Source organism: Mytilus californianus, unplaced genomic scaffold (genome assembly GCF_021869535.1).
Source record: "Mytilus californianus isolate M0D057914Y unplaced genomic scaffold, xbMytCali1.0.p SCAF_7, whole genome shotgun sequence".
NCBI lineage: Eukaryota > Metazoa > Mollusca > Bivalvia > Mytilida > Mytilidae > Mytilus > Mytilus californianus.
In genome coordinates, this window is record NW_026262723.1 from 14,425,562 (window position 1) to 14,453,238 (window position 27,677).

General features: G+C 31.9%; 1 protein-coding gene and 1 long non-coding RNA gene across 2 annotated transcripts; one reads left to right on the forward strand and one right to left on the reverse strand.

Moving 5' to 3' along the window:
- Window positions 1-3,889: 3,889 nt before the first annotated feature.
- LOC127708235 (allatostatin-A receptor-like) lies at window positions 3,890-5,790 on the reverse strand. Its single transcript, XM_052213079.1, has 3 exons — window positions 5,783-5,790; window positions 4,403-4,582; window positions 3,890-4,034 (listed from the first exon to the last, which is right to left on the reverse strand). The coding sequence occupies exons 1-3, from the start codon at window positions 5,788-5,790 to the stop codon at window positions 3,890-3,892; spliced, it is 333 nt and encodes a 110-aa protein (XP_052069039.1).
- A 5,343-nt stretch (window positions 5,791-11,133) lies between these two features.
- On the forward strand, window positions 11,134-15,599 carry LOC127707928 (uncharacterized). Its single transcript, XR_007985099.1, has 2 exons — window positions 11,134-11,294; window positions 14,446-15,599. It is a non-coding gene; the product is annotated as an uncharacterized LOC127707928 (long non-coding RNA).
- The last annotated feature ends 12,078 nt before the right edge of the window (window positions 15,600-27,677 follow it).

Here is a 27,677-nt window from a genome sequence, read left to right on the forward strand (position 1 = left end):
AGAATATTTTCCACATCTTTGATTTTGGATACATTTTGTAGCTAGGAGAGCAACACATAATAGGTTCATTTTTTTCATGTGATTTTTTTTTTAAATGGGAGATGATATCTGAGAACATGATATCAGGAGGCTGTAATTCAGTGGTTGTCGTTTGTCTATGTGTTACATGATATTTGTATTTCGTTTAGTTTGTGTACATAAATAACATAAATGACTATGTGTTATGGGCTTTGCTCATTGTTGAAGGCTGTACGGTGACCCGTAGTTGTTAATTTCTGTGTCATTTTGGTCTGTTGTGGAGAATTGTCTCAGTGGCAATCATACCACATCTTTTTTATATGTATTTGCTCACTATTTGTATGGTTCTATTTATATTACTTTGTGGTGGATTGTAAGTACCATTAGTAAAATATTTTGTTAAAATGTCGAAATTGTTTCTCAGATTAGAAGACATTTATTGGTTTTTAGTAATGACAATGCCTGACATGATGCTTGGGGCTAGAAGAGCTAGAAAGTAAACTTCTGTGTTGTTTTTTATCAATTCTTTGATAACATCTCCTCCAAAGCTGGCCGAAGCAAAAAAAAGTTTTGACCAATATGAAAATGATATCAACAAAAAAACCTTTGTGAGCATGCTTCAAAGACTCATATCTGCTCCAATAGTAATCTGATAGAATTTGAAGCATGTCAAGTGGGTATTATGAAAATCTACTTAATATGTCTAAATATTAAAAAAGTTATAGTATTCAATATGAAAAAGGTATTGCAAAATTATTCTCTTTTCAATTTTTTTTGTTATATGGATACAAATATAAATGATACCAATACAGTATTTGTTGTGGTATGAAAGTGTAGTAATTAACTGTGTTACATTTACTGTAACAATGTTAATTCACACAAATTAAGAAATAAACAAATGAATGAAAAATGTTGAACATGTACAATGAAATATAGTTTTAGAAATCAATTAGGCCAGATAGGCCATATAAATTTTGCCCCTTTTTTTAACATACTGAATGACCATTTACACTCAGGACCGAGTCATCAGTAGGCAGTACAGATGTATTAAAACAACCTAGCATCATATTGCTAGTAGTGAGTGTAGCATTGTCGGGAAAATTTGTTCTTTTTTTTTAAATTTGGTTAATGGACAAAAAAAGTTTGGTTCAAATCATAATAAAATGCTTTTATCTCCTTATTACTTACATTGTACATAGAATGGATACTACCCTGACAAATCCTTGTACATGAGAGTTGTCTGTCAAATCTTTATTTCAAAAAGAATGAATTGCATAACAATGAACTGAGCTCAAAGCAAAGCACTTTAATAATACACTTAGACAAAGAGCTCAATCCAGTGATATACTTTGTACTACAGGTCCTTCATGAACATCCTATCCACCAAAACCATATCTCACAAACATGCCATACTACATGGTTGGATCAGAGGTCCTGAAAAAGACATGAATTTTATTATCATATAGTATATTAACAAGCTGTAAATAAAAGTGAGGCGAAAAATACCAAGGAAACATAACATACAATGTGAAAATGATATGGAACTATAATACATGAAGTATTACGTAATAGACAAAAGGAGAAAAACTTTTTAATATTATAGCAAATACAAAAAATATACACTTATACATAATACAAATGTTCAGATATTATGCAACTCTGTGAAACTAGTGAATAATAATTTCACGTGTAAATTATTTGCACTTCAGTAGGAATGTTTGTACCTAGTTTTAGTCTAAAGTTGGAGCTAGTGAGCCAACTAACTAAGAAAATGATGTCATATTATTTACAATTCAACAGAAACTGAGTTGTAGACTCGATTAGACAAAATTACTTGATTTCTTCTGGCCATTGGGTTGCTGATTCACAATCATACATCAGACAACTCCTTTTTAACCACATCAACATGCTGTGTATGACATTTTCATGAGAGGGACATACAAAGGATAGATGTATTGTTAATAAACTTTTCATGGGTTAAATTTGATGCATTTGATTAGAAATGGATCGATTGATCTCACGCCAAAAGGGTTTTCTATTCTATAGTAGTCTTTGAAGGCTTCCCAGACCTATGCTATAATGGATTGTTGTATGTATATCAGTCACAGATCACTAAGCGTGGAACTCGGGGATAAGTTTAATGGCTTTTCTTTGGTGTTGTAAGAACATATTTTGTAGCTATATTTTTGATAAAATCTTCTAATTTCGGGTCGGTAGCATCATTCATTCTGAGCTTGACAAAAGCTTATTTTCATTGATTACATTGTTTTAGGCCGTATGTTGAAGTATAAATATCTCTTTTCGTATTAGTTGTCAATTAGTAGAAATAAAACCACACGAGTGAATACAACAGTCTCAGGCCAATGTTTCCTTACAAACATAAGAAATGTTGTAGCAGTGCCAATGAGACAACTATCAACTAAGACAATTATTTTAAATGATCACAAGATTAAGAAATTGTAGATGTCTATCAAATGTGTTTATTTTGTTTAGCTGATCGAGGTTGTATATCACTCTCTCATCGACATATGCTTTCAGTCTATACATTATAGTTAAAGGATCATAGGTGGCCGAGTGGTCTAAGTACTCGAACTACATGTAACTGTTTGTTTGTGACAACAGGTACTGTCATGTGATTTTTTATTGTACATATTTGAATAAAATCACTAGCCGATCAAAACTAAGGTTGTGAGTTCGAAACCCGCATTTGACAAGTGTGCTCGACTCCAATCGTAATTGATTAGGATTGTCAGTTTTCCTACCGAAGGTCGGTGGTTCTCCTCTGGGCAATCCGGCTCCATCCACCAAATAGCAGAATAGTGCTGAAAGTGGCGTTAAACAGCAACCAATCAATCAATAAGTTATAGGTAAAACCTATACTATCTTTATTTCTCAATAAACACAATTACATTGGTATTTGAGATTGGTATATAGATACACACAATAAATACAGACGTACAAAAGTTATATACGAAAGCAAAACAGAGGCAAATACTATAAATTACAGTGTACAGATTAAACTAAATAGTTTCAAGTACATGAAATAACCAGGAAATTAAGCCTACATGCATATTGTTTAGTCTTATAAAATTTTCACAAGCTGTTAAGATTTGAAATGTTTTTGCTAGTTATTATCGCAGTATAGTATTACACGTAAACCACACATCTTTTTTGATTTATGGGAATGTTCTTGGTATTGAATTTTAAACTAGTTGATAGAAAATAAATCATGTGATTGATTATTGCTTACTTAATGTGTGTTCTGTAACAAACATTCATGCCTGTACAAGGCGAAATCAAATTCAAAAGTGCATGAAAAGTACGTAGGTACAACAACATGAAAAAAGTGGGAGAGTTGTGGCAAATATGGACTGTAACTGGTAAAGAGGGAATTCTGCAAGGATATACATTAGGCCTTGTAAGAGGCTATCTAATCTCTGGACTCCTCAAAGAGTTGTTGCAAAGGTTCTTCTACAGAGAGCGTGACATTCTTTCGAAACGGAATACCAGATTTCATTCCAATGGGATATCGGTTTTTCAAAAGTCAACTAAACCACATTTATACCGAAACAAAAGACGGTAATTGTTTTAGAAAATGCATTCAATGTCATTTACTGAAACCTATTGTACATCAAACATTTCACCATAATTATACATGTAAAAGCACGTGAAGTTTTTTTAATTCTATGCATATACAATATTATGCCGCGAATTTAATTTTAAATTAGCAAAAACCATGGTGCATTCGGTTTTACATTAATAGTTATGCTTTCTGTGTACTATTATTAATAGTTGTTACGTGACTCTGTCGTCTCTTAACATCTGTTTTACGTTACTTACCGTTCGCTCCATATAAAATACTTTGCAGTATTTAACTGTTGAAGTTATTCTGTCGTAGACGTTTACAGCACAAAAGTTTTCGGAGACTTTGTCTGTATTTTGTTGAGATAAAGGTATACAAAATAGGATTTATGCATCTGTTGACATACGCTAAGAACTCTGAAGTTTTTGAAATACTAAACAAATAAAAGGGTTGTTATATAAATCTTCAAAAACTGTAAACACATTGATGATGTGATGCGGCAACAAACAAACAGCAAATACAAGTATTACAATGAATACCCTCTTTGCTACTCTCTTCATTGGTTTCATACTTGTAGCTCTTCGATTACTGACAGTTACAGCTTCGTTCAAAAGTGTTTTAAGCATTACACCATAGAAGACACATATCAATAATAATGGTAGCACATATTCAACAACAAGAAAACAAGCCACCAATGTTCTGCCAAAAGTCAAAGAAATTCTGTAATCTGATCGTTCTGTAGTGAAAGAAAATTCATATATTTCAAAAATTATCGGAGGACAAGAAACAGATATAACAAGCCATGCGATAAAAACGAGTAGGTTAACATTCTGGCTAGTTTGAAATATCTTTGATGTAATTGGGTGAACTATTGCTAGATAACGGTCTAGAGACATGATAACTAGGGTGTAAACGCTAATCAGTACGGAAAGATATACAAGATAGTATGATAGTTTGCACCCTATGTCGCCACATATCCAGCTGCCATCCCATGTGTTGTAGCCATGAAAAGAAGATAAACAATAATAAATAAAAAATCCAAAACGGAAAAGTTAACAATTAATATGTCTGTTGTATTCCGCTGCTGCCTTTGTGAACAAAGAGCAATTATCACCAACATGTTTCCAAAAACATTCAACTAGAACACTCATTCCGTAAAAAATAGACATAATAAAACTAACAATGTGTTGAAATTCACCTTGGATTTTAAGTGTAAGCTCTTCCACAACTTCTTGAGACATGTTATGTGACACTGTAGAGTTCGTCATGTTGTATCAGTCCAGCAGTTTGGTTGAATGCTCCTTAACCTTTTAAACTAACCCTGAATAAAATAAGGATGTATTATTAACAAGTCAAACAAATCACATGAACCAAGGTTCTTTCTTTGCCCAATATTAATATAACTGGCGAATATTCAGTTAAACAATTTCTTAATTATCATGACAACATAAAGTGGCCAGAGATACTAGGCTTATAATAAATTACAAATGTATAAAAGAGAGGCGGTAGAAACCAAAGAGATATTCAATCTCGTAAATTGATGACAAACGGACAAAGCTATGGCAAGCACAAAAATAGCAACAATAAAAAAAAAAAAAAAAATCATACAAAAGTATACAAAATACAGCAAAAAAAAAAACTAACACTGTGCAACTAGAACCCCACCAAAACATGGGTTGATCTTATGTGCCCAAGAATGGTTAGCAGATCGCCCCCGATCCAAGCAAGGCGCAAAAAACGCGATTTACGCCAAAAGCACTCAAATAAAAAAGTAGACAGACCAAGTCGATAGAGTACATGTTGAAGTTTTTCCAAGCTGAAACATGTGATTTGGACACTGAAATACTAAAATACGTATTACAAGTATATGAATATATCCTTTACACAAAAAGTATTTAATGTAAAGCTTTATTCATTACTTTATTCATCTATTTATTCATTTCATTTCATTTATTTCTTTTATGTAAACTTAGATTTGTTATTAATTCATTTTATTATTAGGCAAAATCAAGTCCGTTGGTTTTCTTATTTGAATTAATTTGCAATTGTCATTTCGAGGCCTTTTACAGTTTGCTGTGTAGTATGGGTTTTGATCATTGTTGAAGGCCATACGATGACGTATAGTTGATATTTTCTATGGCATTGCTCTCTGGTGTTGAGTTGTCTCCTTTGCAATCATACCGCATCATCTTATTTTTATATAAAGAAAATAAAAGTCCATGTTAAGCCGCTATAACTGTTTCCCAAAATAATAATCATGCAATTTGGCGATCAACATAGTTATGACCGAGTTTTAATTGCGTTTTTAATAAGGATTTATTACTTAGACAATTATATTTTTTTCTGTTGACATTTATATTTTTGTCGACTTTGATACAAATCAACCAGTAATAGATGTTGAGATACTGGCACTGATTACCACGAGATATGCGTTGCTTATTTGTTTATTGTAATTTTATTAAAGTGAATAATCGTGTCCTTTTCTATTAAATAAGAAAAAAATACCCCAAACATATTAATAACTGCCATAATTTTAAAAGTTCGATTATACAATATAGATAAAAAAATTTGAAATATGAATTAAATGAATACAATTAACTTTTACGTTTGAGTTGTCATAATGATATACCTACATATCATATTCTAAAACTGACTAGGGACTTTCCGTTTTAATTTTTCTTGGAGTTCGGTAGTTTTCTTATTTTACTTTTTATCATTTCTTAAAAGCACCAAAGCATTTATTTTTTCTTCCGGTGATTGCCTATCCGATCAAATTGGTTTTTACGTTTTTTTATATACAATTAAAAGAATTAAGCGTCTTAATTGGTTTTTGCATATGCTAGTGCGTAAAATGTATCAGCATAAAGCTGGGTTGAACTGCATTCAAGGGGTCTTAAAACAATACAATCTGTAAACAATATTAATGTATGTATAGATATTAAGAAAATAATTCTTAATTGATGTATTTTTTAAGTCTATGATTATGATTCCTTTTTTTTAGAGGAGAGGGGTTATGAAATTGCATACATGTACTATTTTGTTCATACATATATGTATTTAAGAGTATTGCAAAAGGTATAAAATCTTAAAAAAACAGTTGAAATAACTATATCGGATATGCTTACCCTTCCGAAGCACGTTTATGTTTGATATAAACGATCTCTACATAACTCCATTTGTGTCCTATTTTTCAGGGAGGAACCTATAACGTACCTACTTTTTTTATTTTATGTAACAGATGTACAAATGAGTGACCTCTGGATTCCCTCCCCTATGTTGAGCCAATTAAAATGGTTTACCTTACAAGTCATATCTGGGTACTCTTTCTGGATGGCGTTTAAGCTATGTGATTGGGAATGAATTAAACAAAAACAGTAAAGTTGAATTTCAATTTGAAGATTAAATACAATTTTAATTCATACATAGACCGGGATAATCAAAAGTATTCATACATATAAATTTAATATCGTTCTTCATTGAATACAGTTTGTATAGAGCGTTTGCTGTAAAAGTATCACAGAGTCCATTCTTCATTTAAAAAAGAGCAAAAGTCCCTGTCCACATTTATGACATAAAAATCAACATATTCACTTTGGAATATTTTCGTACATTGCACTCCTTAACTTCTATTCTTTAGATGTTTTATTTATAAAAATCAATATTTCCAATATTAAAATAATCCTTCCCATAGACCATTTTCATAATTGTATTCAAATTTATCTTTTCTCTATTGTGCATGTTGTGTGAACCATGACTTTTAATCCCCTTGAGAGAACAGTAGAAATTCCTTAAAATTGTTGGAACCTTGATGGATGCTACTGTACAGTATAAAAACGGGCATCAAAAAAGATCTCATCACCCACCAACGCCCGACTGCTTGGACGAAATAACAGACTATTCAAACGAAAACAAGAACAAAATAACGAAAATTGCTTATTGATGTGTCTTTTTATGTTGTAACTGTTTCAGGTTAGGGTGAAGGTAGGCGCCTATTAAAACGTTTAAACCCGCTGCATTTTATGCACCTGTTCTAAGTCAGGAGCCTGTTGTTCAGTGGTTGTCGTTTGTTTGTGTGGTTCATAAGTGTTTCTCGTTTCTCATTCTTTATATAGATTAGACCGTTGGTTTTCCTGTTTGAATTGTTTTACACTAGTCTTTTTGGGCCCTTTATAGCTTGCTGTTCAGTGTGAGCCAAGGCTCCGTGTTGAAGGCCGTACTTTGACCTATAATTGTTTACTTTTTACACATTGAGACTTGGATGGGTAGTTGACTCATTGGCACTCATACCACATCCTCTTATTTATATGTACACCTCAGAGTATATTTGTTAATTTTTAATAAGTGGCTTTAGGTGTTTACCTTGAAAAATGGTGGGTCGAATTTTTGCTCATGTAAAGTGATGATAAATAATTTTTGATCAACACAGCCCCCGAATCCGACACTGAACAGTTTTATGTAATGTCCAAAGTTTTAAGAAAAAAAAAAGTATCAACGCTACAATTAGTACATGTAGACTGAAAGCAAAAGCGCGAGTCATAGAAGACATATGTAAATAGGTAGATAGATAAAAAAAAGAAGAGGGGGAAGTGTTCGCGCGTAAAACGTGTTAAACACCAAACATTTGTTGTACCTATACCTAGTCAGGTTATCTGAACCGTTATTATGTTTTTTGTCTGTTTGAAAATGTCAATAAATCTCATAACCGCTTCGATCTAAAAGTTAACAGATCCTCCTAAAGAAGTACAAAAATACTTAAGCGATACGTTATACGCGATATCATGAAACATTGACAGTTAACGGTGAGATAACTGCCATATGGAAAAGTGTTCGGTTAAAGAGGATGAGTTTCAAAAGCGCAGTATTTGTTCTTATACCAATCAATCTTATCAACACATTGCGAAACAAAATGAGTTTCTAATCTATCTTCATGAGCATTTAATCTGGTTTACATGGTATGATAATGGAAATGTTTGCATCATGATAAACAATTCCTCGTTGATGTTTTTGTAATACTCAACGGTCATATTTTTTCTTGGTACAAAAACTTCCATTATATTCTGTCAGTTTATCATTTCATTGTAAATTGTATTTAACTCTCAAGATAATTGCAACAGTACGTCTATTGATAACCAAGTTTTATTATGACATTTTATAACGAGCATGCATGTAAATAATACAGAGGGGATTAAGAAACACGAAAAAATAATAAGTATTAAGAGCCAATCCGCCAGAAAACCATGCAATATTAAGAAAATCGTCCAAATCGACAATCACAACTTGACAAATTTTTATACATCATCTTATTCCTTGACATAAAATAAAAGAATTTGACCACTTAATTTTTCCCAGAATCGTATCTATTTATAGTAACAGCCTCATTTGCATAATTCTGTAAATTCATAATGAAACCAAGGAAAAATCCAACTTTTTTATGCCTTTTAAGAATGACCCAGAAGCATATTAAATGGGGTAGTTGAGTTTTTAGAGTAATGTCAGCTGAAACTCATCCATTTTACTATGTTATTATCAATACAAATGAAAATTTAAACGATTTGGCACATTGCCAGGAGCAGGGACACAAAGGCGGGGTTTTTCATACATGAATTTACGTGGTTTTCATTCGCTTCTATCTTGCAAGACCCATTCCGGATTTGTTTGCAACTTATATCGGTTTTAACTATGGGGTATGTTTTATATCAAAACAAAATATTAAGCTTGGCAAATGACTATTATATGTAAATTTATGCCTTGGAAGAATGGTGATTTTAGTCCCAAATTGACACATTTTGATTTTGATTTTAATAAAATTCTTAACACAATTGGTACTAAAATGGCTCATAAAATCATTCGAACAAGTAAAATCAATTTGTCTGAAAAATGAAATAAGACGTATTTGTACTGCAAGTCCAAAAATCAATAAATTGTCTGAAACCAGGGAGTCCATCTTTTATGCTCTTCCATTGACTTATCTCCCTTGGGTAAGATCTCAAACATGTCAGCTCCCAGTGATGGTTTTGCAGACAAATGTTTACAGTGAAGTTTGTGACTTTAATAATCTAGGATGAGCATGTGGGCTATCCCAGCCTTATACATCTACATATTACAAACTATTTAAGATATCTGAATGCACTAAAGACCAAAATAGCATTTCCAAAAAAAATAATTACTGCCAAGAAATTTGACAATCATGACAATAATTTAGTAAATAAACATGATAAATATTGATTGGAAAAATAAGTCCACGAACACCAAAAAGTGTTTTTAGATTTCAACGAGCAAAACAAAAGTATTCTAAATCATTCTTCGTAAAAAAAGTGAGCGAGTGGAACCACCTTGCTCGCACCAAAATTGAAATTGAGACTGTCAAAACTGCACTGGCGCACCATCAATAAATCAACGACACTCTCTCTACCGTGGTATTGAAACCAGTATTGGTAACCAAAGATATTCATACAGATACAGACTACCATTCATCTACATTTAGGAAGTCTGAATAATACTGAAAACTATGGTGTAGAATTTCCAACAGGACTCCTTATTTTATATAAGACAAGGAGTGGTTTATTTTCCCATTGTTGTTACATCATCTTGTCTTTGAATATGCTCGAAGTACAGGGACTTTTATGGAATTCATTGTCAACATCTCGTCCAACCCTCTTCCAGCAAAGCCAAAGCTGACCATGGATCTTCACCCTTTCAAAACAGGCTGTATACAGGACGAGTTATTCCAGTAGGAACAGGTACAAATCTTACAATCAATTTTCATTTGTTCCATATAGTCAATTTGAAATTAGGGGACCAACAATTGATACATTAGCTAGATTAAAAAAAGGGGGGTGGGTGTTGAAGGGGCATGTGAATATTCTTTTACACCTGACCTGTTTCTAAGACATCTTATTTATTTCCTATGGCAAAGTGCAAGCAAATAATATATATTCGTATATACATTGTTCTGTCTTGGGACCATTTGATTAAAAAAGCAAGGGGGAGGGTTAGAATGGTCAAAATATTTATGTCCTTGTCAGCTTAGGAAAGAATTTTAATTTTCAAGCTATTAAGCAGGGTACAATATATATTTATTTTCTGATTTAAAAAATCAATTTATAGACCAGAATCATGATAATAATCAAAATCTATTTCAACATATTCAACGTTTAGCAGGTCAGGTTTTTATTCTCTTCCCCTAAGTTATATTTTCAGTTCTTACTGGAAGTTGTTCAGCTCTTTGTCTACTAAAAAAACTTTTATCTCGTGGAAAAGCCTCCTACAAATACATGTTTTACATACAACATACTGTACATGTAACACTAGACAACTTTATCCAGAGAATAATATTTTTTTAATGAACTAATAGGCCATGGAGACTAAAAAAATCAAAAGCACTGCAAACTTTTGTAAAGTTCAATTTTAGGACCCTACATGTACATGTATGTAGAATACTTATAGAGCCCTTTTTAAAAGAAAAAACATACATTTAAACTACATGCACAGTGATGCTACACTACCCTACATTTCCTGTCTGATGTATTTTATTTCATGTAAAACAAAATTGAAGAATTATTTTATAGTTTAACACTTTTTATTTGTAGGGCTACATTTGTATATATATGCAAGCAATGCTCAATTAAGACGAATTTTTGTAAAAGTGACAATAGCCAGGTCAAACTAAATACATGTATAGAAGAAGATATTGGTAAGTTATTATTAACTTATATATTAATTTAACTGTTTGTATAACATGGTAATCATACAAAGTATATGTAATCACCTATATAATAACATAATTATACAATTACATGTTATACATTTGTACATCAGTTTTATTAAACAGGTCTTTGTTAACTTGGTTTTCCCATTGAAAAATCACTTTGCTAATTTTAATTTGTAGTACTATATTGGGCGGCTCCTATAGTTTCCATTCAATAACTAACAATGACTAATGAACTGTTCATACACTCCATTTCAATTATTTTATTTATTAATACGTATTACTTTTACTGTTAAGTCTGTTTTTTGTGATATCCATTTTACGTGACTCTGTATTTATGTATCCCGTCATACTTTGAACGACAAAATTATTTTATGTCTACCTGTGCGAATTTCAAACGCGCGATTTTACGCCAGTACTTAAAACCTTCCATCCTTTATGGGTGGATTTTACATAGATATATAAAATCGTATAATATAAGCAAAATGTGGATGTTAAATTTGATGTATGCCTTTTTGTGCTTCTTCGTCACATTTGTTTGTTTTTATAGTGATTAAGATGATAACACAATGTTGACTGCTGTACCCCTATTTTTGACAATTTTACCTATTGTGTCTGTTTGTTTTGTTCACGCATCGTTGTCAATATAATGGAATTTGATGCGACTGTCATACAAATGAGAGGTTTATTATCTAGCTATAAAACCAGGTTCAATCCACCATTTTCTACATAAGAAAATGTCTGTACCAAGTCAGGAATATGACAGTTGTTATCCATTCGTTTGATGTGTTTGAACTTTTGATTTTGCCATTTGATTGGGGACTTTCCTTTTTGAATTTTCCTCGAAGTTCAGTATTTTTGTGATTTTACTTTTTCAAATATAAAAGGGGGAGATTTTTATTGGTACTTTTGAAGATATTTCACATGTTCGATTAATTGATTGGTTGTTGGTAATGCTAATGTCCAATGGCAAATAGTTCATGCATGTTTAGGACAAGAACAAATTAAAATAAATACATTATTTGGGTTCTTAATATGCTAAATCTAACAATGTATTTAAATAATTTAAGATGTTGCAATTGGGCCCCATTTTAAATTGGTTCACATTGATTTCAAAATGGTCCAAAATTTTTTTTCTTATTTCTGCACAACTTGAATTCTTGAGGTTCTTTTGATATACAAAATGCAAATGTTTTATATTTAGATTTTTAATTTTGGTCCGGTTTTCAAATTTGTCCACATTTTAAAGTCCAAAGGGTCCAAATTGTAACTTAGTTTAATTTTAACAAAACTTGAACTCTAATTACAATGAATTAGGGTTCTTTGAATGATAAATAGAAATAATCAAATATTCTGAATATAAATATGTACTTAGATTTATGATTTTGGTCCCAGTTTTCAAGTTGGTTCAAATGGGGTCCATAATTTAACTGTGTTTGATTTCAACAATAATTTTAAAGATGCCGATTCAGCCTGAATCTAACCTGTATTTAGTTTTTGGGCCCTATTATGAAATTGGTTTACATTGAGGTCCAAAGGGTCCAAAATTAAACTAAATTTTAAATCTTAATTTGATCTTGGGGTTCTCTGATATGCTGAATCTATTAAACTTTATCTTTATACCATATTTATTCTGTGTTAAAAACCTATTCTTTGTCAAATATTTAATCCCATTACAAATTTAGAGCTGTTATAGCTTGAATGTTCTGTCCAAACTTGCATTTTTGTCGAGCCTTCGACTTTTGTCGAAAAAGCGAGACATAGCGATCCTACATTCCGTCGGCGGCGGCATCCACAAATATTCACTCTGTGGTTAAAGTTTTTGAAATTTTAATAACTTTCTTAAACTATCCTGGATTTCTACCAAACTTGGAAAGAAGCTTGTTTATGATCAAAAGATAGTATCCAGAAGTAAATTTTGTAAAAAAGTAAAAAAAAAATCCATTTTTTCCGTATTTTACTTATAAATGGACTTAGTTTTTCTTCCAGTTAACATTACATACAGTCTGCACTTTAAGTTTTTAAAACATTTATTAGATTCATAAACTATCCTGGATTTTTACCAAACTTGGACAGAAGCTACTTACAATCAAAAGATAGTATAGAGAGGAATATTTTTATTAATTTTTTTCCTCATGTTTGTTGAGCCTGCGATTAACAGCAAAAGTAGGCGAGACACTGGGTTCCGCGGAACCCTTACAAATTTTTTCTTCATCTTCCACAAAATTTGTCCTTTTCTGAGATAACTGGTGTAATCTTTGTAAATGAAACTTTAGTGAAAAGAAAAGCACAATATGTGGATGATTATCTGATGTCAAACATTTTCAAGATGGCCACCAAGGATGGCACAAATTTCAACACTGGTTAATTTAATGAAAATTGTTAATTAGGGATAGTCGTGGTAGTTTGACTTGCTAAACAAAGTAAGGTTGTTTTTTCTTCCAAAATGGCAAACATTTTCGAGATGGCCTTATATGAAAATTGACATTAAGGAATTATAGCACTTTTGACATGCCAACAAAACAATGAAATTTTTTTTTAAAGATGGACACAGCAAATAAAGGGTAAAATTTTCAATTTTGTTGAGTTTGATTTTAAAGAATATTGATATTTAGCTGTACTTTAACACAGAGAACAGATATAAAGATGGCCACGATTTCAAAGATTGTCACTAAAAGCGGTCAAATTATCACCATTGTCTGTTTTCAATGTAAAATTATATTGAGAGGTAATTTGACATGCCAAACCAAATGGAGGCAATTTTTATTGTTGTAAAGATGTTAAGGGCTATTTGGACATGCTTAAAAGGAGTGGATAATAACTATTCTGCAAAAATGATTTGGCTTTAGTTGGGAGAATTTTGTAACTGCATCCACCATGTCCACTTACAGTAAACGTTGTCAATTTTATTTCCTGTCAGTGGTATATATGAAATTAAAAAAAATGTGGTATGATTGCCAATGAGAACAAATGACATAGAAGTAAAGCTATAGGTCTTCATATGCCATATGGCCTTCAACAATGAGCAAGACCTATACTGCATATATATTCAGCCATAAAAGGCCCCAAAATAAGAAAATGAAAAAATATGAAAATTAACAGCCTGATTTATGTATGTATGTTTTCTGGTTTTCAGATCTAGACTCGCAGCTAACCTTTCTGTCAGTGTCAACAACAACTGAACTTTCACAGCAGTCAACATCAGATTGGGAGACTGATAATGCTTCTAAAAGAAACAATTTCAATCAACCAAACAAGCAACAGAAACTTTCCAACTTTAAAACATCAGTTAAATCTTCCATGGGATGATGTCTCAAAAAATAACAGTTCATCATTTATGGAGATTTTAATGTTATGGTTTTTCTTTTACAAGAAAGTTAATGTACACTTGTTTTATAGTAAAACCTATAGCCGTTCAAGTATAAAAAAACACATTCAACTTTATTGAAATTTGAAGATTCATATGACTTATTTTAATTCTGTTATCTCCGAGGATGTGATGTAGAGCATTATAGGTACAGTAATCTTAACAGCTATCCAATTTCATTCAAAATTCTTTATAAATTTTGCACTGGTATATATAGACTAAGTAATTTGTTTTTCGTCTAGTTATGGGATTTTTTTTTTAGAAGCATTTATGATTTTCATGTTTGTATTGACCACATTGCAGCAACATAGATATAGGTACCTGGCAAATCTTGCCTTGTTAGCATACTAGGCTCAAAGGGTCATAAAAAAATTCCATCACTAAGTGTCTGTTAAAATCATCTGTTTACAGTTTTCACTTTTAAACCATCATCTTAATAACTTTAGAAGAAGTGTCATACATATATATATGTATACAAAATTTAAAAACTTTTCAATATATATATATATATATATATTGATAAAAACTATCAACATGACAAGATCTAAATACCCAAAATTTTTCTGAAAAATTGGACATAATATCTATGAGCTATTGTCCCTGAAATGTGTAAATTTACAAATTTTCACAGTTTTCTGCTACTATCCGACAACTATATCAATATATTATAAGAATAAATTGCAAAAGTGGTCAGAAGAAACTTTTTTTTACAGTATGAACTTATTCTGAATTGTTCAACTTCTAATTTAAATTGATTGCGTTTGAAATATGTGTTTTTTATCGTTTTAGGTGCACAATTTGTCAATACGATCTATTTCGGCTCCCAGTTTCGGCTCCTAGGAGCCTCTTAGATTTATAATGAATAATTTGTATTTATGTATGATTATTTTCTTAATGTATTAAATGAAACATTAATTATTCTTTTCCATTTGTTGTTATACTTATTTATAAGTCCAGATCCTATCATATGTCAGTAGTTACAAATTAGACGGCAAAATTGAGAAAATTTGAATATGCAGGTTACCCCATTTTGTTGTGGCATATACCAGACACCAACATTATTTGCCGAGCTTGATATTTTTTTTGATTGGGTATATATAGTTATACTTTGCAAGTAGATATGTTGTTTTACAATAATAAACGGGTCTTGGAGTATTTTGGCTCTGAAAGATGACCAAAATCAGCCATTTTGGACATGTAGCTAAATAAGACATATTGAAACAGTTAGATTATACATACACTTAATAGACAGCATTGTTAATTCTATGCATTCTTACACTTAAAGTGATGTATTACTAGGAACAACTATCAAAAAATTATAAATGTTACCATATTTTTTTATTTAAACCCGCGAAATATGCCAAAAAAGGCTTATTTTTGCTGTTTTCGAGCAATTTCATCTGTTAAAACATGGCGCTCAAAAAATATCCAGATCGGTTCAATATTTTCCCAAAAAAATTTGTGTGGTTATTTACATTACTAAGGTGCATCAATATGCCAAATATGAACTCATTTGGAAAAAGTGACATTCGGACGGTTTTGCATGGTTTTCTGGCAGATTGGCTCTTAATAAGTTAGGATTATGAGAAATTTAAGGTCACATAGATGTTAATATTACAACTAAATTGAAAATCAATTGATTCTATTTTAACATTATTATCTTAATTTATAGCCATGTTTTGGACAGTCTTTATCCATTTAACGTTTTGCATCAAAATGAATGACTAATTAACTGCAAATTAAACTCTCTGAAATTAGGTTACAGCTTCCAAATTGTACAATTCAAATATATTTCTATATATGATGAATTTGTAAATTTTTTCTTTCGATAAATCCACCGAATTAAACGACTTCTTTCTCGCAGATCCACTGCACAATTTGCAAATATATTCGTCCTCACGTTTCTCGAAAGATTATGAATTGTAGCCTGTTGTGTTTCTAGAAGAGAAACAAAAGATACCAAAAGAATATTCAAACTCATATAAAGAGGTGGATGTGGCGGTTTTACAAAATGTATTTTATTTTTATTCGTCAATATTGAAAAAAAGTAAAATAACAAAAGTACCGAACTCCAAGGGAAATTCAAAACGGAAAGTCCTTTATAAAATGGCAAAATCAAAAGCTCAAACACATCTAACGAATAGAAAGCAACTTTCATACTTCTGACTTGGTACAGGCATTTCCTTATGTAGAAAATGATGGTTTAAACCTGGTTTTATAGCTAGCTAAACCTCTCACTTGTATGACAGTCGCATACAATTCCATTATATTGACAACAATTTGTGAGCAAAACAAACAGATATAATAGGTAAAAACGTCAAAAATTTGGGTACAGCAGTCAACATTGTAGTATAATCTTAATCACTATAAAAACAAATAACTGTTTAAACAAAGAAACACAAAATTACATATAAACAAAGTACATAAGCAAAAATTAAAAACAAGAACTCAAAATTGACTATAGCACAATGGCGGGATGTATAAGTTCCGATCCACGTCATAAGGATATAATCAAACATTGGATAAATAGTTAAGGTTGAAAATAAACAAAGAAAAAAAAGGGGGGAACTTTAACACGTAATTAGGATGATAAACAACGTCAGTACCTAGAATCTATATTTCAAGACCATCATGTATTATTAGTGAAGTTGATACGGAATATTTATCAACAAGGTCTTTGTATCTTCCAATGAACTTTTTAGAAACAGGACGAGACGTTATTTGACATAACCTTGGCTCATCAACTTTCTGCTCAGACACTGGTGATGTTTAAAAATGAAGTTACATCCTCCTCATACACACTTTACAAACATAAACATCACACTTAATCCATTTAGAGTATAGTGATATAACTTCAAAGTTTTGCATTTTAATATACACGAAAATAGATCTATTATATGTTATCAAGAAGTGATGAAATTTCGGGAAAATGGTTTATAAGATTTAGTGTTCAATTACTAAATTCACACTACGTTGACACCATGTTTTGATTTTATATATTATCATACTAGAAATTACTTCATGCATGAAAACCTACATATCCGTAAATAAACTACAATGAACTCCTTTCCCTTTTCTTTCTCAAACAAACAAATCATGAACAATAACATAAGGCTTTCATTATAAATTATAATTTGGTAAAAGAAAAAAAAGGATGTGAAAATGCAGGAAACAATACGTCAAACTCCATAGCGTATTCGAATTATGGACGCTTAGTTACTAAACTAATTTTTTAATTTTTAACGTTTAATAATTTCATGCGTCCGAAGCGCTTTTCTGGATTTACCTTCATCAGGAACGCTCAAAGTCAAACATTTGAAATCCGATGGATGTATAAGTACCGAAACATTTGAAGAGCTATATGACAAAAATACCTAAAACAAATAGCCAAATCCATCTAAGGTCAACTTTGCCTGAGTGAGTTGAAACCTTAGTTTCTTTATAATTTCAAAATTTATAAACGGACAATTTTAGAAAGGTTTGTTACAAATCATGTCAGTACCGAAGTACTGACTACTGAGCTGATGATACCCTCGGGGACTGATAGTCCACCAGCAGAGGTATCGACCCAGTGATGTAAAAAATTGAAAACAACACGTTTAATAATTTCATGCGTCCGAAGCGCTTTTCTGGATTTACCTTCATCAGGAACGCTCAAAGTCAAATATTTGAAATCCAAGGGATGTATAAGTACCGAAACAGTTAAAGAGCTATATGACAAAATTACATAAAACAAATAGCCAATTTCATCTAAGGTCAACTAAAAATATCTCTTACAACGTCTTAAATCTCCATTATATTTGTAGCAGGTTTTATTTAACGAGAAACCCGTATTCAAAATGTCATGAATCATAATTTTTAAAAAGATTCAATTTGTCCGTGGTCATTCCCCCGAGTGCTCCCTTCTCCTATTTGTAAAAAGAAAATGCTTTATAGTAGATTCAATATTTATATACAGCTTGGTTTGATGTTTGTTATAGTAGGAAATGGTTTGCAGAAAGAAATTGTAAACATATAATTTGTTTACAATCTTCTAAATTAAATTTATAATTTGATTTTTCTGTTGTCAATTCGCAATGCATGTTGATAGTCGTCAAAACTTGCAAACTGATATGATATCGTTTTTCTTGTTAAAACTGTGTTTTATTTAAATACAAAAGAATTTTTCAATTTTGCCTTATTGACAAACAATTTAATCTTATCTTTAACAAATGCGACATTCATTGTTTTTTTAAGGTGTTAGCTTCATATGTTAAAGACGAAACAGTCATCTCGATACTGATCGGTGTTCTAGGAAGAATGTGCGAAATCTGTAAACGTTTGGTGAACGTTGACAGCAGGAGCCAATCGCACGTAAACGTGATAGATAAACACATTAGAAATCGGGAAACAATGAAAAACGTTTAAACGCTCAGAAGATAAAGTCTTGCGTTATTTCTTTTATTGTTTCAAGGTATCAGATAAGAAATGACAACTATTTCTTTCGTCGTAAAATGAAAATATTCTTTTGTATATATCAATAGTCAAGAAATGTTTAATTCGTGTTTTAACGGAAGACGAAGGGATGAGAAAGGACTTCCAGCATTTTAAGCCTACCTCCCTGATTAAGAACACCTGGGATCACCTCCGATTCTTAATGGGGTTCGTGTTGCTCAGTCTTCATATTTCTATGTTGTGTTTTGTGTTTTGTGTACTGTTGTGGTTTGTCTTTTAGTCGTTTTTGGTATATGCCATGACATTGTCAGTTTGAATTCGAATCATCGGTTTGAATGTCCTTTCGGTATCTTTCGACTCTCTTCCAATTTTCTTACAAATAAAGGTGATTTTTAAGATTACCTTGATTTCATATCTAAATAAGAGTGTTTTCAAATAAAATATTAGTTAATCAATCAGCTTTTAACCCTTAAATAATCTCAAAAGATGTGACGATGCGTTCATACGATGTATTATACTTTTCAGCAATAACTAGTATAAAGTCTTAGATTCCGTGATAAACAAAGACAATAGTCCTAAACGATGTTCAAATATCATACATTGTTTAAAAGACAAAGTAAGGTGATACACACAAACTGAGGGAATCGCATGAAATCCAAATGGTGATAGACCGGGTGCGTCGATAGGGTAAAGGTCTAATGCTATGTGTGCATCACTCGTCATGTGAATTATCACTCCGTCAAAACGTCACAATTGGAAATTGGACATAACCGGCAAAACCACAGAACATACGACTAATCCGGCATTTAAGGACCCACATATTGCGACGGTATGTTGGTCATGAGTTAAGATACAGACATATAGTATCGATCAAACGATTATTGATGTTCACCTTGTGTCGATTTCAGTATTTCTTCCTCATAAGTGTGTTGGAGCATTTTTGTTGAAGGATCTATCCACTGCAAAGTATTGTTTGTACATCTATTGGAGTTTTCTTTTTTCTTTGTTGGAATAGAGAGTTCATAAGATAATTTGTGTAAATTGACATCTGTCAGTTGTGTTGAATGTCTGTGATGTATGTTTACACAGTTTTGACTACTGGATCCCAATAATTTTCACATTAACCTATTATGTCTGTTAAGATTGCCCACACAATGTTGTCAAATTGAATATAAATGAACTACAAACAGGTTCATACAACATGTACAAGTGGGAGTGTTAGCTAGCTATACAACCAAGTTTATCCCATAATTTTCTTCGGAAAATTCCTGTACTAAATAAAGAATATGACAGTTGTTTTTGATTCGTTTTGTTGGTTGATAAAGGTTAATATGTTAGTTTTTATGGACTTTCTAATTTTAAATTTACCTTGTTCAGTATTTCTGTTATTATTTTTCTCCGATAAAATGGGGGAAAAAAATCTTTCTCTAAATGCGTTCTTTCGAAACTATCTATAGTCAGAAGATACCGTGATATAACAATTTGCTTTTCTTGTCAAGAGCAGATCCACTGAAATGAAAACAGAACTTTTATGAAGGTTTCTGAAAAGGTAATTAATGGAAAGTGTTGCTACTTTTGTCTTAAATGAAAGTTTAGTATGCCTTTAAAAGGCCAAACATCGTTTTCTCTTAAACCAGTAAACCAATGAAAACGAAACTTGCCAGATTTGTTCGTGTGTATAACTGGTGGTTTTCGTTTTATATCGATTAGAGATTAATTATTGTTGCAGGTGAGGTAAAAAATTAAACTGAAACCCCAGTAGGAAGAACAATTTGCTTTTTTTGTTCAAGAACATCGGAAGAGAAAGAAAAAAAAAGCAGACATAGATGTTTAAGTAATATCTAGTTATTACATCCGAATGAAATACAAACTTACTAAATTGCAAGAATTAATATAATGAACGGCTTTTTAACATCAAGTGGCAAACTAAACTTGGTAATACGATATGAGTTTAAATCCTTACTTTTACTTCAACTAAACGTGCACGCTGAACCGGATTCTTTACGCATTCACTCACAAAGTAACAGTCCACACGAGGCCATCTGATTCTACCAAGACACACTACTCTGACTCCGAGCCTTGATATCGCAAGCGTAGCAGAGATGCAACAAATAACAAGTTTTAAATAAGTATTTGGTTCGAACCAAAAATACACGACACAAACACGCTACCAGCTGACTAAGTTATGACAAGTAAACACTCACCATATCAGTTTGATGAAAATAGAGTCAAACCTAAACAATAACTTAAAACCACTTCATTTGAATTTTTGAGAAAGTTGTCGCATTGGCAATCATACTACATCTCCTTATTTTTATATCTATACACACATATATGTATAACTCTGTATCTCAAACACACTGTGATCCAGTTGTCACTCGCTTAGACTTGTTTGTATGATATACTTATTTCTAGTGACTGTATATTGAATTGAATCATTATCCCATACGGTATATAGCAAATTGTTGAGTTAGATTGCTGTTCTAAAAATACATTGTGTGTAAAAAAATATATCATCTACACACGCTTAAGACACATGTCTTATGTCTATCTATAGATTCGCCTTACGTGACAAGGTTACACTACGACTATTGAAGTTATATTTTAGTATAGCGGATGTGGTCGAGTGGTCTAAAGCGCTGGACATGAGGCTGAGCGATTGTTGCTGTAGTGTATCAAAGGTGTGAGTTCAAATCCCGTTGAGGGACATACATTTGTCAGCAAAAAAAGCTAATTGTAACACTGTTGAATTTAATTTTCAGACACACATACATATATTATTAGATATATGGTGCGTTAGTGACCTAATACGATATAATTAGGGTCAGTAAATTCCATATGGGGTGAGAGCGAAGCTCGAATCCCCATATGGAATTTACTGACCCCATATATATCGTATTAGGTCACTAGCACACCGTGTAACGAATTTATCTTACCGACTATCTTCACATGTGGTATTTAGACTAGCGGCCTATCAAAGTGATTAAGTCTTCAATACTTAGTATTTAGAACATACTTTCATTTGTCTATACAAAAACATATGCCAACAGTAACACCTTTGTTACCTTTAAATGTGTTTTATGAATTTATTTCTATCGTTTATCATCAATTTCTTCGTCTGTTGAAACCTTTCAGATTTTTCCTCAACACCGTGTTGTTTTTAAAAAGGGACGTAACACCACTAATAACCGTGTATTGAAATAAGCCCCTCCTACTAACCTAATATGAAATATACAGGTCTCCACGCGGTTGCTTTTAACCAATCATATTCCTAGAAATGTATAGGAGGTAAGATAACTATATATATATATAGGACTCACATCCATGGCGGGTTCCAGATCTATGGCACATTTCACATCTATGGTAAATATGACATCATGCCATCCTAAATCTATGGCAGTTTTTCAGGAATCCACATCTTTGACAAATTTTCTAGTTTCCTAATCTATGGCGGATTCTAGTTTCCAAATCTATTGCAGATTTTCTGCAAATGGAGGCTCCGTCAGTACATATCTGACCAATGAATTGCCTTAAATAAGTGACTTTCTCAAGATATCTTACTTTTTCCAACGTTATAGGTATCAAACAAAAACATAGCTGAAATGATGTAGGTAATTATTAGAAATATGAGAGATTTTTTTTACTTTCCAAATATCAAGAAAGATATTACTTGCTACAATAGTACAGTACAAAAATGCTGTTGATTATGTTTAAAGAAATGTAAAACGTACCATAGGGACAAAAAAAAGATAACAAGAAAACAGCATAGCATAACAAAAAATTATGAAAGAAAAGCAAAAAGCATACCAAACATGCCAAGGACATAGTAAAAACTCGTACATTCAAGGACAAGGCAACACCAGAAACACAGACAAGGACAAGAAAACAAGGCGCAAAAAAACAAAAAAAAAAAACAAATACGGAACACAAACACTAACAACATCAAAAACCAAAGCATGACTAATGCAAATTACAATAAAAACCGAGAGTGAAGTCAGGTGCCCCAGAAGAGTAAGCATTTCCTGCTCCGCATGTGGCACCCGTCGCAATGTCCAAAGCTAACAAAAAAGCCTTCAATATATCAAAACCATCATCTGGAATGGTATTCGAATCTATTTATTCCGTCATTATTAGCAGCGGCGACGGCGTAATATGACGTCATAGTTGACTTTGTTCCCCGAAAACTACGCAATTTCAAAATCTGCCATAGATTTGGAGAAAACAAAACTCTGCCATATATTTATGATTTGTATGGCGTTTTTGACATCGTATTTGCCATAGATTTGAAATCTGCCATAGATATGGAACCCACCATAAATTTGAGTTTTACAATATTTATATATAGGCTCGACGTCATTTTGACTTTTTTGGATAGAAGTTTCATTGGCAATCATACTACATCCAGATATATAAATCCCTCAAAACAATTTATTCAAACAGACAAACAGACGTATACTGGTCAATTCAGTGTCTCAAATGAGTTTTTATATGCGAATGTATTTTAATTCTTAATTCAAACGATGTAAACCAATTACATAAAATTACGAAAGTGTAGCCTACGTCTTAAATGGTATTCTTCGTAGGAAATATCTTAAATGGACAACCCTTACACTTAAACGTCGTAGATCAAACAAAATTCTCAGTGCTACACTCATAATAACTTTATGTCAGAGCAACAATTTTTTTCTTTGCTTTGTTGTTGACTTCAGATTACACAAGAGGAACTCCACAAAAACTCTCTGGTGAACTCGGATGTCAATGCCGGTTATTTATTTCCTGATTCGCTAAACCAGTATGTTCGTTATCTGCTTAGCCTTTCGGAGCACCTGAGATCATTCCCAGATTTTGGTCAGGTTCGTATTGCTCAATCTTTAGTTTTCTATGTTGTGTTTTGTATACTGTTGTTTGTCTTTGATCTTTTTCGTTTTTGCCAAGGTGTTGTCAGCTTATTTTCGACTTATGAGTTTAAATGTCCCTTCGGTATCGTTCGCCTCTCTTTCATATACCACATTAACCACTTGCTTGTATTTGAAGGACTATACATAGTTTAAAGTATGACAGTAATTCTTGTTTTTAATTTCAATAAAAATAACACACTACAAATTTAGTGCTTTCGAAGCGCATGACTTGATATCTGTATCAGAAGTGCTCAAACCTAAACATTTGAAAGCCAGCGATGTACACACAAATAGAAACGTTCACTTAGGATTTGAATGACCAAAAAAGCTCTAAACAGAAAAGCCAAATTTATTAAAAATCAACTCAAGGAATTGAATTTCCTAACCATTTTTAATTCATCATCAGGAAGTTTTAGAAATATTTTTTATAATTTATGTCAGGAATGTTAGCTAATGATTTTAGCACTTTATAAATTCGTGCGTTCAAAGTATTTTTTTTTATTTACCTTCAACAGGAACGCTCTAGCCTAAACATTTGAAAGCAAGGGAAGTATAAACACGTATGACAAAATAATAGCCACATTCATCTAAGGTCATCATTGTGTGAAGGAGATTTAGAAATATATGTTATGATAGAGGATTGCTATGTACAAAGAAGATATGACCAGAACGGTTACGACTGGTAAAGTTGAAGCTTTCTATTCGACCATTTAAGGTCGCTATTACGAGTTGGTTGACCGTTATGAAATATCTGTTTTACAGATGAGGACGGATGTGTTCCAATTGTCTGAACCACAATCTTGTGTGTGTCATCTTTTCCTCTAATTTGACATCATCGAATTCGCCTTTATCACCAAATTTGTACTGACATAAGCTACACGACGGACGCGATTACCCATAGTTTTTGGTTGGGTTCGTGTTGGTCTTTATCATTCTATGTTTCTGTTTTGTTGATTGTTGTTGGTCGTTTAATCGTGTTGTTTTTGCCATGGATTTGTCGGTTTATTTTAAGCAAATGAATATCACTTTGGTTTCTGACGGAAGTCACTAGTCCGAATAACAAAGATAAATCTATTTTTTCACTTCTTTTCCAAAAGGAAATTGATATTTACAACATGCACTTCCTTAGCTATTGTATGTTTTCAGCTTTAATCAATGATTTCACTTAGTTGTATTCATCGTGTAACAACAGCAATTATTTTGTAATGTCTTCTTTCCTTCTTTATTTACAGAGCGGTTATGGAATGACAAAAACAACCTTTTATTGACATCTAGTTTAAAGACGAACTAGTTTAGGTCACGTCATTTTATGATAGTGGTAAAAATCGTTTAGTAGAATCAGAAACATTCCAAATATTAATTTTAACACAAGACATGCAATATTCAATGCATAGAATGTAAATTGAATTCGGTTGCATTTGTATGTGCAGGATAGTGTTTCTACATGTACAATTGAAAACGTTTTACAATCGCTACAATTAAAATATTTTGCTCAATATTAACTTATTGCGGAAGGTAAATTCAGTTTTCTTCTTTATAATAGGATTTAAAGAAAAACAAAATATAGGAAACCGACAAGCAATAAACGTGGTATTTTTGTTGATATATGTATACCGTTCAAGTAAATGTAACTTTAACGGTGTATTTTTCATTATAATAGGATTTAATAACACAAAAAATGTATTTTGTTAACTTTTCTAATATGAAACCGACAAACAATAAACGTTTTCTTGTTTAATTCTACTTCAATATTTCAATTCATGCACTTAATTTTGGATTTTACGCCTTTGCGAATTTCATTCATAAATGACGTACAAAACAATCAGCGGTAGATATATACCTCATTTGCTGTTCGTCGTGAATATGCTTCTAATTACAATCAATAAATCCATCATGTGTAGTTACTGACACGTTTCGTTCACAAAACTGATACCCATTTTTCCTATATTGTCTTTAAATTATAGGGCAGTAACTGACCTGTGACATTAACCCATCTCAGTAAATGCCAGGTTTTTATTTTTTGATATGGGCTAACACAATATACTTCCAAACTCAAAGATTACTTGAATAACGTTTTTTTTTAATAATAATATAAGTTTTTTTTACAGTATAATCGGGAAATAGTTGATCCTTATTGGAACTTAAATTCTTCTTTTTTTTTAACTTATATTTTACACTTTATATCGTGTACCACATTCATCATATACACTATTGTACAACCGAAATTGAGACGACGTTTATTGTCGAGAGTAAGGGTTAAAGAAAACATCAAATCTATAAGGCCTGATTCATAACTTTATCTTATCGTCGATATTGACACAGATGGACGATTTCAAACTAGAATCTATGACAAACGTGATAATTTCATTTTTTTCAATTCTAAACTTCCCTTTCTAAGCGGAACATACAATCTGCCCATTTATTATCATGGTTATATTATACAATCTATCCTGAGCATCCGAATTTAACATACCATCACGTATATAATTATCAAATATATTTTAAATTAATGTACACATGTTAATCGATGTTGATGTAAGCACTTAAATAGGTTTTGTGATAGTGTGACTAATACTGGCGCAACGAATCGTTTTGTAGACGAAACGCGCGTCTGGCGTTACAAATTATAAGACTGGTATCTTTGATGAGTTTTCTAATTCAGAGCAAGCCCAAAAGGACATATTACAAAAATATAATACATATCATGTTTGAATGACGTGTTTCCCATTCATCCGTTTTCCATATATTGGTATTATCTAAGTAAAATTGATATGTATAAGTTCAACATAAACTACACTGTAAAAATTGTGTTTAGAGTCTAAACATAATCCTAAACGCGAATTTTGTTCTCACTTGAGCACATGTTTAACCTTAAACATGTTCTACTTTGTGCATATGTTTAGCTTTAGAACACCATAATACTATCTCATAAGAACATGTTTAACCCTAAACATATTTAACCCTCTAGAACATGTTTAGCCTCTAGGTGTTCCTTTCCTAAACATGCTTAACCTCCGTCATGTTCCAATTCTAAACATATTTAGCCTCCGTCACGTTCCCATCTTAAACATGTTTATTAGATATATTTCTGCTCGAGTACTCGTGGTAAATACTACTGTGACAAGAGTCATCCAATCAGTCATCAAAGACCATACAGTAACTCCAACATCTACTGTAGGTGTATAACATTACATTGAAATCTTCAGATTTGCAAGCAATCGCAACCTGAAACAGATTAAAACAATCCACAAAGTATCATGTATGAAATATCTGAATTTTAATAATATTTCTTTGAATATAATTATACGATACGTTTGCGATTCTTTTTATAAATAATTAACAAAAAACGAGAATTCAGATGTGTAGATGTAAAACAAATTTCAAATGTATGCCTCCCCCTTTTTGTCGATATTGCAAAGAACCTTGTGGTGTTTGAAATTTCCTGTAAGGACACTCTCTAGATTCACCTAAGTACATTGTAGTTGACAATAATAATAGATAATACTTATCTGACAGTTCCGTTGTCGCTTTTTGAACCTTCGATGACATGAAATGTTGATCTTCTGCATCCCGGAATTTCAAAATTTCAAACGTATGATTTATTTGCGCACGCGCCAACAGTGCTTCCTATTGTTTGTTGTGTTCTAAACCTAAACATGTTTAGGCAAA